Source organism: Arachis ipaensis, chromosome B9 (genome assembly GCF_059453495.1).
Source record: "Arachis ipaensis isolate K30076 ecotype BB chromosome B9, ASM5945349v1, whole genome shotgun sequence".
Lineage (NCBI taxonomy): Eukaryota > Viridiplantae > Streptophyta > Magnoliopsida > Fabales > Fabaceae > Arachis > Arachis ipaensis.
This window is the reverse complement of record NC_142444.1, coordinates 132,019,805-132,034,684: the sequence shown is the minus strand read 5'-3', so window position 1 is coordinate 132,034,684 and position 14,880 is coordinate 132,019,805. Positions and strand designations below refer to the sequence as shown.

At 34.7% G+C, this 14,880-nt stretch overlaps 2 protein-coding genes across 2 annotated transcripts; one reads left to right on the top strand and one right to left on the bottom strand.

The window, feature by feature from the left end:
• Window positions 1–545: 545 nt before the first annotated feature.
• Window positions 546–3,701, top strand: LOC107615868 (uncharacterized). Its single transcript, XM_016317886.1, has 5 exons — window positions 546–1,106; window positions 2,171–2,618; window positions 2,728–3,194; window positions 3,290–3,355; window positions 3,444–3,701. Exons 1-5 carry the CDS (start codon window positions 546–548, stop codon window positions 3,699–3,701), a joined length of 1,800 nt encoding a protein of 599 aa, XP_016173372.1.
• A 9,032-nt stretch (window positions 3,702–12,733) lies between these two features.
• On the bottom strand, window positions 12,734–13,402 carry LOC107615870 (uncharacterized). The gene has a single exon (XM_016317889.1). It carries the CDS (start codon window positions 13,400–13,402, stop codon window positions 12,734–12,736), a length of 669 nt encoding a protein of 222 aa, XP_016173375.1.
• Window positions 13,403–14,880: the final 1,478 nt, after the last annotated feature.

The following is a 14,880-nucleotide window of genomic DNA, read 5'->3' as shown; positions in this document are numbered from 1 at the left end:
GTGATGCCTCCAGACGATTAGCTGTGCCGTGACAGGGCATTTGGATCATTTTCCCGAGAGAAGACCGAAAGTAGCCATTGACAATGGTGATGCATTACATAAAGCCAGCCATGGAAAGGAGTAAAACTGATTGGATGAAGATAGCAGGAAAGCAGAGGTTCAGAGGAACGAAAGCATCTCTATTCGCTTATCTGAAATTCTCACCAACGATCTACATAAGTATTTGTATCCCTATTTTATTAATTATTTTCGAAAACCCCATTACTATTTTATATCCGCCTGACTGAGATTTACAAGGTGACCATAGCTTGCTTCATACCAACAATCTCTGTGGGATTCGACCCTTACTCACGTAAGGTATTACTTGGACGACCCAGTGCACTTGCTGGTTAGTTGTGCGAAGTTGTGAACCATGGTATTGGAATCATGTTGTTGGCGCCATTACCAGGGAAAGAAAGAGCGATGAATTTTACATAATTAAAGTGTACTCACAATTTCTGCGCACCACCCCTGAACACACTTGTGCTAGAGAATTTGGCAGCAACATGGCAAGTCAGAAATGGGTGGCAAAGAAGCTCGAAAAAAGGCTCCGAACTCAACCTCACATGACCCTTAGTGAGGCATATGAGCACATCAAAATCGACTACAATGTCATAATAAATGGAAAGATGGTATATAGGGCTCTGAAAGAGGCTAGAGAGCGTTTGATTGGCAATGAGAGGGCACAATATAGTAAGTTGAGAGAATACCTGGCTGAGTTGTTGAGGAGTAACCCAGGGAGCCATACGATTTTGGATGTGACACCAATTCCCCAATCACCTCCACAGTTTAGCAAGCTATACGCTTGTTTAGAGGCATGTAAAAGGGGATTTAAAGCTGGGTGTAGAAAACTAATCGGACTTGATGGATGTTTTTTGAAGGGTTACTTTGGAGGTCAATTGTTGTCGGCTGTGGGTCAAGATGCAAACAATCACTTCTATGTGATTGCGTATGCTATTGTGGATAGTGAAACTAAAGAAAGTTGGAAGTGGTTCCTTACTTTACTGCAAGAGGATCTTGGAGATCAATATATCCATGGGTGGAATTTTATCTCAGACCAACAAAAGGTAATATTGTTTAAATTTGCTCGAAGTTGTTTCTTATGTTCCAAATTAAATCTTATTTTTAAGTCTATTTATGGCTGATTGAGAATTATTGAGTTATTTTAAGTTTTCCATGGCTGATTTATATTTGTTATTTGCATTATTTTAAGCACAACAATTACTGATCGAGAATTGTTAATTGAGTTATTTTAAGTTTGGCTGATGGAGAATTGTTGAGTTACTTTAAGTTCTTCATAGCAGATTTATATTTGTTATTTTATTATTGCATTACTTTAAGAACAATACTGATTGATTCAGAATTGTTAGTTAAGGTCTAAGAGGTATTCTATTTAGTCCATGATTTAAATTTGATTGCTCAAGATTTTTTGAATTTCATTACTCTCTTAATTAATATGCAAATTCAAAAAATTACATCTGATTGTTCTAATAAATTATATTGTTATTTCTTCCTTTTTCCATCCTGACATGTTCAAATGAAATAAAGGAAACAAGAGTTTAAAATTAAGTACATTGTAATGATCCTTAATTTTATATATTAAGAAGAGATTTTTTTTTAATCACTCAGATCCGATTCCAATTACAAATGGCAACAAATTATATATATATATATATATATATATATATATATATATATATATATATGTACGCATGCTTTGCTGCCAAGTCTCGCAATACATACATTATTATGCCATATCAAGTCATAGTCACTTATTATAGAGTCACAAAGGCGTGCTTCATATATATATGTGCTGTAACTTTAAAGGCTTTCACAAAAGTTTCTTTAAGATCCTGATAATACATAGCTATGTCTAAGTTTCAAAATCTTATTACTCTTTTTAATTAACATGATTGTTCTGACATAAAAATAAAATAAAATACAAAGATGTTATGCTGATTTAATATGCTGATTTGATAATTTTATTATTTAATTATATTATTTGATTTAGGGTCTGTTGCCTGCATTAAAAGAAGTTATGCCTCACGCTCATCACCGGAATTATGTGAGGCATATCTGGAAAAATTTCACGAATCGATACAAGGATAAACAGGTTAAGAATATTGTATAGGAATGTGCTAAATGCACTACTGATGCAGAATTTCAAACAAGCATGCAAAAGTTGAAAAGGATCAATGAAGAAGCATGGAGCTACCTTGCAAAATTCGAGCCGACATGCTGGACCAAGGCTCATTTCAGTCACGGGCCAAAATATGACAACCTCACCAACAACATGTGCGAGGTTTGGAACGCAAAAATAGTGAATTATCGTTCTAAACCGATTCTAACGATGTGTGAGGAACTCCGGTGCTATATCATGAGGAGAATGACCAAATACAAGCAAGTGTTAGAGACACACATAGGCACTCAAGTGGCTCCTACTCAACAAAAGAGGCTTGATGACATAATGAAAGGTGTGAGATATTGGCACCCAGTGTGGGTTGGTGACGATGAGAGGCGAATCTTTGAGGTGCAACAAGGATCTACAAAGGTTTCTGTGAATCTGTCTCAGAACAAGTGTACTTGCAACGCCTGGCAACTAACTGGTATAGTTACCTGCCTTGAGAACTATTAAATTTCATTCATGGAATTGTTATCTGCCGCTATTGAATGACTTTTTCTTTATAGGTCTCCCGTGTGTCCATGCACTTGCTGCCATTGCTAGAAGAGGGGATAGACCTGAAACATATGTGCACCCACTGCTGAAGATTGGGGCAGCACTAGCTACATATCAACACTGCATTCAACCAGTTAATTCGGAGGAATATTGGGAGAAGACAATATATATGAATCCGATTCCACCAAAGTTGAAGAGGCCAGTAGGCAGACCAGTGAAGAGAAGGAGAAAAGAACCATTTGAGATTGAAGCTAGCAGAACTAATGGCACCAAAGTGAAGAAAACATTTAGGGTCACTTGTAGCAAGTGTGGAGAAACTGGCCACAACTACAAGACCTGCAAAGGCCCACCAGCAACAACAACTAGAAGACCAACCAATCCAAATAGGAGAACAACATCGAGAGCTGGTTCTAGTTCTGAAACCTTAAACCAAAACGCCGAAGAGGTCAACATCTCTCAATCAGCCCCACAAACACAAGTAAAACCAAACCCAACCAAGTTATTTTGAGATCAATGTGGTGGTATTTTTTTTTTATTCGACTGCAATTTGATTTGCTATTTGGTCTCTTGTAGAGTGTAAATGTTAATGCGCATCAAGTTCTGTCAGAAACACCAAATTCGGGTTTAATGCCTAATATGGTAAGTTAAAAAATAGTGAATATGTGTTGCTTCTAATACAGAGGTTTATAATCTAACAATCTAACAAGTTGTTACTCGTTATATGCAGGTAACTATGACATCACCATCATCGCAAGGTCAGGCAAATTTTCAAGTGCCAATTCCACATAGTGCTAGAGCCAAGCAACCTATCATCAGGCCATATAAACCACCCCCCATTCAGTCGAGCATTCCACCACCAATTTCACCACCTACAACAACTGGAGGGGTCTCAGCTGAAACAATGGCAACTGCCAGTAAGGGTACTGCATCAAGGATGTTCCAATTTATTCCAAATCCCGATTTCAAGCATCCAAGAAAAAAGTGATCAGTGATGCATGCTGAATAAATAACATTAGGCTTTTAGTGTCTTAGTTTGAACTGTGTTTTGATGATCAAGGATGAAGACTTGAAATATTCTTAATACTCTATTTTGCTATCATGATGTTAGTTTTGGATGAGAGATTCTTGTGTAGAAAACTCTCTATTTTTGGTTGTTATTATGTTTTCATGCTGTTGTATGCATGAAGAGTCCGTATTTTAACACTTTCTAGTATATTGTTAGTTTGCTGCTATGACATGAATAGCTTTTTTCAAGTTTTGAATGCTATTTTATAAAATATATACTCTATAGTGATTTACTTAGTATTGAAAGTAATGATCTATTATGTTGTTACATTTATTAGTAACTATATAATTTGTGTCAACTTCACAGATAAATAACATTGAGAAGTCATTAGGTGCTTACGCTTTGCTTAATAATGCAATGAAAAATTTCTTAACAAACATACATATTGGAAAACTTGCTTTAACTTACTACCATTCAATCCAAAAAATCATTACAAATGTTCTTGCAACTTCACCAAAATAGCATTTAAACATTGAACTAAAAGAAAACTTACATATAATATATGTCCAATCTAAATCTCTTACAAAGCAACAATAACCATTGCCATGGCCAGAGCTAACAATGCTAGAACCATGAAAACAAATACTACATTGAAACCTCTACTCTTCGAGTCAATCTTTGAGATTACATTTTGATAAACCTCTAATATATCAATTCTACTCTGCAACTCTATTAGTTTCTGTCTCAAATCAGCATCTTCAATCTCACAAATGGGTGGTACATTGGACAGTGGAGGTGGAAGCTGGAGGTGGAAGCTTGAAATACCAGCAGATCAATCGCAGTATAGATGACCTCTTTCTCATATGAGATGAATATATATTCATCATTTTATAGCCAGCACTTTCTATTCAACAAAGTTGAAAGATTTCTAAACAAAAACTATTTAGGAAGATTAGTTAAAACATAAATAATGCATATGTTTAAAATAATAAAAGTATTATTAGCATTTTACATTATGGGAAACTCATCAAAATGTCACCTTTGAATAATCTAACAGCATCATTCTTGTGCTAACTTCATGGCAGGATTCTTCTAGGCTATTATTATTACCAACGCTCATCAGAATGACCTTAATGCCATTAAATCGAAGAGTTGAAGTCCCTGCTTCAGAAACCCATATGCATAGGAGGTCAAACACAGAGGTGTCAACTGGTTCAGCATCAGAGGAGAATTTGGGTGACTGGAGAAACCGTGTCTCCCTCCATGGCAATTCGAAAAAGACGAACTTCCTCTACTTGGCATCATCGAAACTGAACCTAGATATGTCGATTCCTGCAGATAAAGAACTAGGGTTTCATGAAACCTTCAAAGATGAAGAAAGAGGAAGGAGGAGTATTTTTATACGACTGCGTTTTTAATTAACAAGCCCAGGGACTGTTTTGTCCTCTTTGCACACGTGGACACTTAACGGCCACGTGTGCGAGTTAACGTGCCAAGTCAGCAATTTCCGTTGATGAGTCACGTCGGAAAATAGACTGGGGACTGATATGTCTAATGGAAGAAAACGATGGGGATTAATCTGTGTATTAATTTTTTTGGGGGACTAAAATGACCGCTTTTAAAATCCTTGGGGACCGAATTGGGTAATTACTCTTAATTGTATTAGATATAATAAATGTGAACTTTAAAAACTAAAATTCTCTCATAACTAATTTTAAAAAGAACAAAACAATTGTTCATACCTACACCCATTAAATATTGGTCCAGCTCACACTCTGAATAAAGAATGGATAACCACAAAATAAGTTGTATCTACATGGCGTCACTCATACGGGTCGAAAATAACCACCATCTCGACGAACAAGTTAAAACTTAAAACCCTTAACCTTAAGTGTTTGGACCACACGTCCAGGTTTAACATCCACCTTGATTTCAGATAACAACTCAGAACAACAATCTTTTACCGTTAATTATTTAAAAAAATAAATCTAAAATATAAAATTAATTCATCTTGTTTGATTGTATTAGAAATTAAAAATTTAAATTTGATTTAAAAAAAAAACCTTAATTACACTTTTAGTTCATTTAAAAAAATCAAAATACCTTCTTTATAACTCAAACAAAGTTAAACTTTAAGAAAAATTTAAAGTTTTTTTTGTAGATTCCACTTTAAGAGACTAAAAGATCTTTATAGCATTAGTTTAAAAACAAAACATAAAAACAAAAAATGTCCTTGTAGTTCATATTTAAAGTAAGAGTAAATGATCAAATTAGTCTCTAAAAGATCATTAGTTTTTCAAATTGGTCCTGGAAATTTTTTTTATTCAAACTCATTCTTTAAAGATTTTAAATTAGTCATGGTAGTCCTTTTGTCACTTTCTTTATTGATGGGGTCAAAATTTGCTAATATGACACGTTAAGTGATACCACAACACACACCTAAAGGTGTATTTGTTTACAGACACGGGACATTGAGACAGAAACACAAAGACATAAAATCATATTTGACAGATGAGACATGGACAGAGATATTGTGTCCAGAGATACTAAATTAGTGTATTTTATGTTCATCTAACCAGAAAAAATATCAGAGATACTAACAAGAATCACAACTTATTTTTTCTAATAACTCTTATTATTATATTTTTCTTCCTAAATTTTTTGAATGAAAAAAATTGATAATAAATTAGACTTTCATATTTGTTCTAGTTTATCACCAAACAAAATATAAGAACACTAATTTGTGCATGTCTCTGTCTTTTCTGTCTAATTCTCAGTGTCTTATCTTATCCTGTTTTCAAAATCAAACGTAGTCTAAGAGTCTTAATTGACATTAACATTATAAATTTATGAAATTAGATCAAATCAAAGTCTAATTGAGAAGAGAACTTGAGGTATTGGAATTTCTTAATTTGGGATTCATTTGATCTAATTTCATTAACTAATAATGTTAATAGTCAATTAGGACTACTAGGTGTGTATTGTTATGTTATTTAATGTACTACATCAACAAACTCTGACGCCATTAATAATAGAATCGACCGAATAACTAATTTGATTAATTTAAAATCTTTAAAGGATGAATTTGATTAAAAAAATTATTCGAAAACTAAATTAGAGAACGAGTGATCTTTCAGGAATTAATTTGACTATTTATTCTTTAAAGTACTAAAATATATTTTACGCATTAATTTTAAAATACTAAATTACACGTATAGGATTATTTAAAATTCTTTGATTGGATTAAAAATAAAAAATGTAATTTAATATTAAAATAGAATTAATCTTAAAAAAATTAAAATACCCTTTTAGAATAAAGATTAAAATACTCTTTGAGAATAAATATTTTTTAATTATATTAGAAATTATAAATTCAAACTTTAAATAAAAACTAAAATACTTTTGTGATTAACTTTTATAAGAACATAACAACTTCTGAATGTTACTAAAATACTAAAGTAATTTTATTAGAACCAATTCATATTATTTAATTATATTAGGAATTTAAAATTTAAAATAATTTTAAAAACATTAAAATACTCTTATATTTAATTTTTAAGATACTAAAATAGGCTTTTAGGATTAATCTTGGAAATAATAAAATACTCCTTTAAAGTTAAGGTTGTTTAATTATGTTTAAAATTTTATATTATAATTTTAAAATATTAAAATATTCCTTTAGAAAAAATATATTTAACTATTTTTATTTGTTTCAGTCTTTATATTTATCTTAAATAAAAAAGATATTGAGACATAACTCAATTTTATACACTTTACACAAAATACAATATAGAGAATTATGTAGTTTCTGTCATCTTTCAGTTTTTATCTTTCAATCTCTTTCTCTCTCAGTATTAGTCTATCATTCAAACGTAGCCTAATAATTTTATTTATATTTGAGAAGCTATATTTAGTTTTGGATAAATAACTAATGAGATTATTATTATTATTATTATTATTATTATTATTATTATTATTATTATTATTATTATTATTATTATTATTATTATTATTATATGTTTGTATGCTTTTTACGCAAATATATATGCTTTTTTAATTAAATTTATACAATACAAAATTTTTTATCATTGTATTTATATTTAATATTATAATTTTGTTTCACACAAAATAAAATTGTATTTGCTTTTAACGTGAGTATATATGTTTTTTTAATTAAATTTATATAACACAGAATCTTGTATCATTTAATATTATATACATAATATATATTTAATATTATTTTTTCTAAGATTCTAATATATCTTTTTTTTTTTTTTTGAATTTGGTGCATGAATTTTCAACTTATTTTTTTTATGTATTAATTGAGTGCTACTACACATCCAAGCATTATTGCTATCCAAATTCATACAAGTAGGTTTAACACTAACAAAAACTACTCTCATTAAAAGAGTGTGATTACATGCATGAACGGCTTTTTCTTCGCATTCTTCCGCCTCCTCCTCCTTCTTCGCGTTCCTTCTTCTTCACGTGTTTTATCCTTATCGTCTCGTTATTTTTTTTTTTTTTGCTTGATTTTTCTTTTCGTTTTCTTGGTTTTATTCCTCACAATAGAGTGAAACAAGAAGAATTATGACAAAATGAAAGAAGAAGAAGAAGAAGGTGAAGAGGAAAAGTTTTGAATTGTGCATAACAATGAGACCAAATGAACCTTAATTTACTCTGAAATGAACCGAAATTATATTGAGAATGAACCAAAAATTAAATTTAGAATGTAAACTCGTTTCAAAACAACCACAGACCAAGTGCACCTTATTTAAATCCAGAATAAACCGAAATTACTTATTGATTGCGGCACACAAACTCAATTCAAAAACAAACACACAAACAAAATTGAATCATGAACAAAAACACATCCAAATCTATCAAGTAATTTTGTGACATTATGTGTTTCTTCTTCTTTGTTTGATTAGAAAAACAAAACAAGAAAAAGAAGAACATGATGAGAAGTTTTGAGAAATTTTTTCTTCTTGATTCTTATTTTTTTATTTGATTTTTCTTCTTTTTTTTATTTTATTCCTCTCAAGAGAGTGAAGAAGGATTATGACAAAATAAAATAAGAAGAAGATGAAGAAGCAAAAAATGAAAAAGAAGAAGAAGAAGCAGTAGAAGGTAAGGAGGAAGAGTTTTGAATTCTGCAGAACAATGAGATTAAATGAACCTTAATTCACTCAAAAATGAACCGAAATTATATTCAGAATGAACCAAAAATTGAATCATGAACAAAAATGCATCCAAACCCATCAATTGATTTTGCAGTATTATATTATTTTTTCTTCTTTGTTTGTTTAGATGAACAAGACAAGAAGAAGAAGAATACGATGAGGAGTTTTTTATTCTTATTTCTTTTTCTTTATTTTTCTTCTCTTTTTCTTGGTTTTATTCCTCTCAAGAGAGTGAAACAAGAAGGATTATGACAAAATAAAATAAGAAGAAAATGAAGAAAAAAATGAAAAAGAAGAAGAAGAAGCAGTAGAAGGTGAGGAGGAAGAGTTTTTAATTCTACAGAACAATGAGACCAAATGAACCTTAATTCACTCAGAAATGAACCGAAATTATATTCAGAATAAACCAAAAATTATATTCAGAATAAACCAAAAATTGAATCATGAACAAAAATACATCCAAATCCATCAAATGATTTTGCAGTATTATGTATTTTTTCTTCTTTGTTTGATTAGATGAACCAGACAAGAAGAAGAAGAACATGATGAGGAGTTTTTTATTCTTTTTTTTGTTTGATTTTTTTTCTTGGTTTTATTCCTCTCAATAGAGTAAAACAAGAAGAATTATGACAAAATAAAATAAGAAGAAGAAGCAGTAGAAGGTGAAAAGGAAGAGTTTTGAATTGTGTAAAACAATGAGATCAAATGAACCTTAAATCACTCTGAAATGAACCGAAATTATATTCAGAATGAACCAAAAATTAATAACGATAACAACGATACGATTAGAAGAAGACGATAATGATGTTAATGATGATGATGATGATGATGATGATGATGATGATGATGATGATGATGATGATGATGAAAAGGAAGGAGTAGGAGGTGGTAGTGGTGGTATTGGTGATGACGGTAATGAAAGAAGAAGCGGGAAAAAAAGCGCGTGAGTCTAAAATACTTGGATAAACTTGGATACTAAAATCACTTGGATGTGGAGAATAATTGTATTTATTTTAATTCTAAAGTCCAGTTACTTTTTTTTTTGGGACAGACATGTTGCTTTTAATATTCATATACAATTTTTTTATTTTGGATTTCAGTCCAATATCTTAAATTTACAAAAAAACATCCAAAACTTGTAAAAAAAATGGTTAACCTGATTAACAAGTTACCTTTTTAAATTCAGACCATTCAAATAAAATATAATAAATGAAGAGTTTAGATTTAATGAATTAACAAAGTGTGTAGCATTTTATACTTAGCAAAGAACGTTTAAGGATGAGCCATATTTAGTACATATTTAATCAATGTTTTTCTATTTCATTAAAAAAAGTTTTTTTCATGATAAATAATAATATTGAGTATAGAGAACAATTAAATAGCAAATTTTAAAAAAATATTATTTGAAGAAAATACTTTAATATCCTGACAACTAGTAATCTCTTTTTCATCTATGGTGTATTCATATATAATCCAATTAGTTTGCTCACCATTATTTTAGTGCACAATTTTCTGAACTTATTTTTTTTTTTTGAACAAAGGAGCTCAACACAGTAAAGTGGAGCGAGAGAACAAACAAACAGGAAAACATGTAAAGACTATAAATAGACAACTATCTCTATTATCATCTCCGGCATTGCCATCAACAACAAAAGGGATCTAAGCTACTCCACTCTCTAAAATTGATTAAGGATTTTTGGAACACCTCCTCCGTACTCCCTTCCTTCTTATTGAAAAGTCGTCCATTCCTTTCTAGCCAAACGTTCCAAATAACTGAAAAAAAAAACATATGAGCCACTTGTTGCGTTCTCCCTTCCTATTAGCAACACCTGTCTAGCTTTCAAAGTGTTCTTTTAGCGAGCCCGGAAAAGACCACAATCTCCCAAAGTCACGTAGCCAATAACATCACACCTGCCAAGTAAACTCACAGCCCAGAAACAAATGGTGAATATATTCGACGTCTTTTTTACACAACACGCATATGTTATCACCCTGGCTAATAATTCCCAGTCTAACCAGTCTTTCTTTAGTGTTAACTCTTCCTATCAAAGTAAACCAAATAAATAACTCTACTCGCGGTGGAACCAAACCTTTCCAAATGGTTCTGGTGAAGCTGTAGCTAGTTATTTCTTCCGGGAGGGATTCTGACTGCATCACCTGCACAAAAGAGTTAGTTGAAAATATACCTTCCTTGTCGAACTTCCAAACAACTTTGTCTTGCTTTCCATGAGTTAGCTTAATCGGCCTTAAGGTTTCATGTAGCCGATCCACTAATTCCAACTCCCATTGGTATAACTCTCTTCTCCACTGAAAATTTCAGATCCACTCTAACTCATCCCAAAACCCACAATCCCCTATAACAGACCCTGTTTGGTTTGAAACAGAGAAAAGTCTCGGAAAACTCATCTTTAACGGACCACTTTGTAACCAGACATCTTCCCAGAATCGAGTCCGCCTTCCATCACCCACCTCCATAGTTAACCCCGCTATCATCTTCTCTCTCACATTACTGTCCCTGACCTGCAACTAACAGATATCCTTCCAAGGGCCCCCTCTAGTAGGTAATGTCTGAGCTGATAACATCACATTAGGGTTTAAGTCATAGCACGAGCACACAACCTTCTTCCATAATGGACACTCCTCTTTTGAAAACCGCCACCACTACTTGAACAGAAGTGCAGTGTTTCTAATCACTGCATCACCCACCTCCAACCCACCCGCCTTTTTAGGGGCCTGAACAATCTTCCACTTTACAAGTGCCAAACCATTTCTGCCTTCCTCCTTGCTCCATAGGAACCTCCTCTGCAACGATATCAACTTTTCTGCCACAGCTTTCGGCATCTTATACAAGCTCAAATAGTACACTGGCAAGCTATTTAACACAGATTTGATAAGTACAAGCTTACATGCTTTATTGAGAACTTTTGCCTTCCACAAGCTGAGCTTTTCCTCAACCTTGTCAATTATCGGTTTCCAAGTCCTGACCAATCTCGGATTTTCTCCTAAGGAAATACCGAGATATCTGACTGGAAGACTAGCCTCCTTGCATCCCAATAAGCTACACATGTTGTAAGTCCACTGCTGGTCACAATTTATTGGGATTAAGCTTGACTTATCAAAGTTAATAGATAGCCCTGACATCATCTCAAAGCATCTTAGCAATCTGGCATAGTTCCTGATGGTCTCCTCCTCTAGTGGACATAACAATATAGTGTCATCTGCAAATTGCAAGTGTGATAACTCTATATTGTCCTTTCCAACCAGTAGTGGCAAAATACGTTTGTTCCTGATTGCCTCCCCTACCATCCTATGAAGAACATCAACAACCAGAACAAAAAGAAATGGAGATAGTGGATCACCTTATCTCAAGCCTCTCTCCATCTTGAAAGGTTTAGATGGTGAGCCATTAATCAGGATCGACATAGACGCTGTACCCAGGCACTCCTTCACCCATTCCCTCCATCTCCATCCAAAGCCCATCTTCTGTAGCACAATATCCACAAAGCTCCACTTTACCCGGTCATAAGCCTTCTGGAAGTCTAACTTGATAATTGCCGCTTTCTTCCTCTTTGTCCTTAACCAATGCACTGTTTCACATGCAATAAGAGCTCCATCATGTATTTTTCGTCCCTTCACAAATGCGCTCTGGATCTCCCCCACTAGACCTGGCATGACTGATCTCATCCTCCTTACCATCACTTTGGAGATTACTTTATACACACAACTTACCATGCTGATCGGTCGAAGATCCTTGATCTCCTTTGCTCCTGTGAACTTTGGTGGAAGGGCCACCCAAGTAATATTGGAATCCGAAGGCAACTTTGACGATCAAAAGAAATCCAAAACAGCTGTCATGAACTCTGCACCAATCTCGTCCCAGCATTTCTTGATGAAATTCATATTATATCCGTCACTCCCTCGAGCCTTGGAAGATTCACAATCCCAAACAGCTTCCTTTATCTCTTCCATTGTCGGTAATCTCTCCAGAGCTATTGAGTGTTCTACATCAATTCGATTTACCAGACCGTCTCTGAAACCCACAACCGGTGATCTCTCCTGGTGGTACAAATCTTTGTAAAAATCTCTGATTGCAATCTTGATCCAAGCTTGATTTCTTACCAACCTTCCGTTAATTACCAAAGCATCAAGTCTATTGTTCCTCCTTCTTGCCGACGCCAGGTTATGGAAGTACCTAGTGTTCATATCCATATCCTTCGCATGCCTGGAGCGCGACATCTGCTTCCAGTGTAGTTCTTTTCTGACATACCACTGCTTGCAACAGCCTGCTAAGGCCTTCCTTCTAGCCTCCACTGTATCATCATAAACTTTGTTTCCTACCAAATCATCCAGCTTCCTTATCTTCTCCTCAAAGCGCTGTATTTTCTTGTCCATGTCACCGAAATTGTCCTTGTGCCATCTTCCCAAAGGCATCCTTAAAGCCTTCAGCTTATCTGTGAACTGTAGCTCACCAAGATTCCTCCATTCTTCTTTGACCATTCTTAGAAACCCGTCATGTGTAAACCAAGAGTCCAAGCTACAAAAAGGTCGTGGACCGCCTTTGGAATTGGTATCCTCCACTATAATTGGGCAGTGATCTCACAGGCCTCTCGGTCCCCCTTTTAATTGAATCTCCGGGAACTCATCCATCCATTCCACACTCACTAGAACTCTATCAAGGCGGCTGCAAGATTTGCCTCTAAACCATGTAAATTTTCGGTCATTCAACGGTAGATCCACTAACTGCATATCTTGTATCCAACACTTAAAATCTTCTGCAGAGCCTGTTAACCTGTCCTGGCCTTTTCTCTCTTCAACCTGTGTAACCTCGTTAAAATCACCCATGTAGCATATCGGAACGTGACATAGACCAGCTATGAAGCTCAGTTCCTCCCACACAACAAGTTTTTCAACTCTTGTATGAGCACCATATACCAAACAAAAAGCACAGGGAAAATTATTTTTCAATAAGACTCCTTCAACACATAGCCATCTCTCCCCTTTATAACAGTTATGCATTCTAAAAAACAAGTCATCCCACATTAGCAGCAACCCCCCGGACGTGCCATCCGAACCCACATACTCCCACCCTACAGCATCGCTCCCCCAAATACGTACTACATCAAACTTTGTCACAGCTTGCATTTTAGATTCAATCAGGCCTAACATATTCAGCTTCTGTTTCTTTTTGAGATCTTTTATCATACTCAACTTACCAATCCCTCCTAACCCCCTAACATTCCAACAGCTAAAAATCATAATAAACCTTTATTACACACCTTATTGAGCTTTTTTGGTCTGCATCTACGTGCCTTCTCTTTCTACTTAGCCAACCTCCTCTTTTGGGCAAGCGCTTCATTCTGTTCCTGTAAAATCGCCATTATGTCATCATCTTCATCGCACTGTATTGCTCCAGATTCTACTGCCAGATCCCAAGCCTTTTTATTCTCAATCATCTGCGCTTCTCTTTCAAGAGCCTTACCATCACTGAACCTTTGGTCCCCGGTACCAGCACCCACGCATGCCCCGTTATTGCCACTGCCCTCAACAAGGCTAGCATCAGCAGGGGGTATAGTTCCTGCCCGATTACCGTCTTCAAGAGTCTTATCCTAGTCACATGTAATTTCCTTCCCCAGCATTGAACTTGGCTTCTTTGTCTCTCCGTCGAACCCGTCTTCCCTGGAGGCTTCATTTCCTCTTGTCACCGATGCATCGATCACTGAAGGCATAGGAACGCGTCCCTTAGGTATCATGTCATCCGCGCAATTCCCAGCCCCAGAGCCTCGTGCTCCCGCCGCATCATTAGCGTCTAGGGCACCTCCTCCAGCAATGACATGTGCAGCGGCGCACGGGCTGGTAGACGGATCGTATCCTTCATGATGAAGTCCAACCTGATCCGGCGTAGCGTGCATGGAAGGCATAAGGAGGCAGCCCAAAGGATTCACAATAGCCATGCGGTGCCCAGCTATTGCACCTGT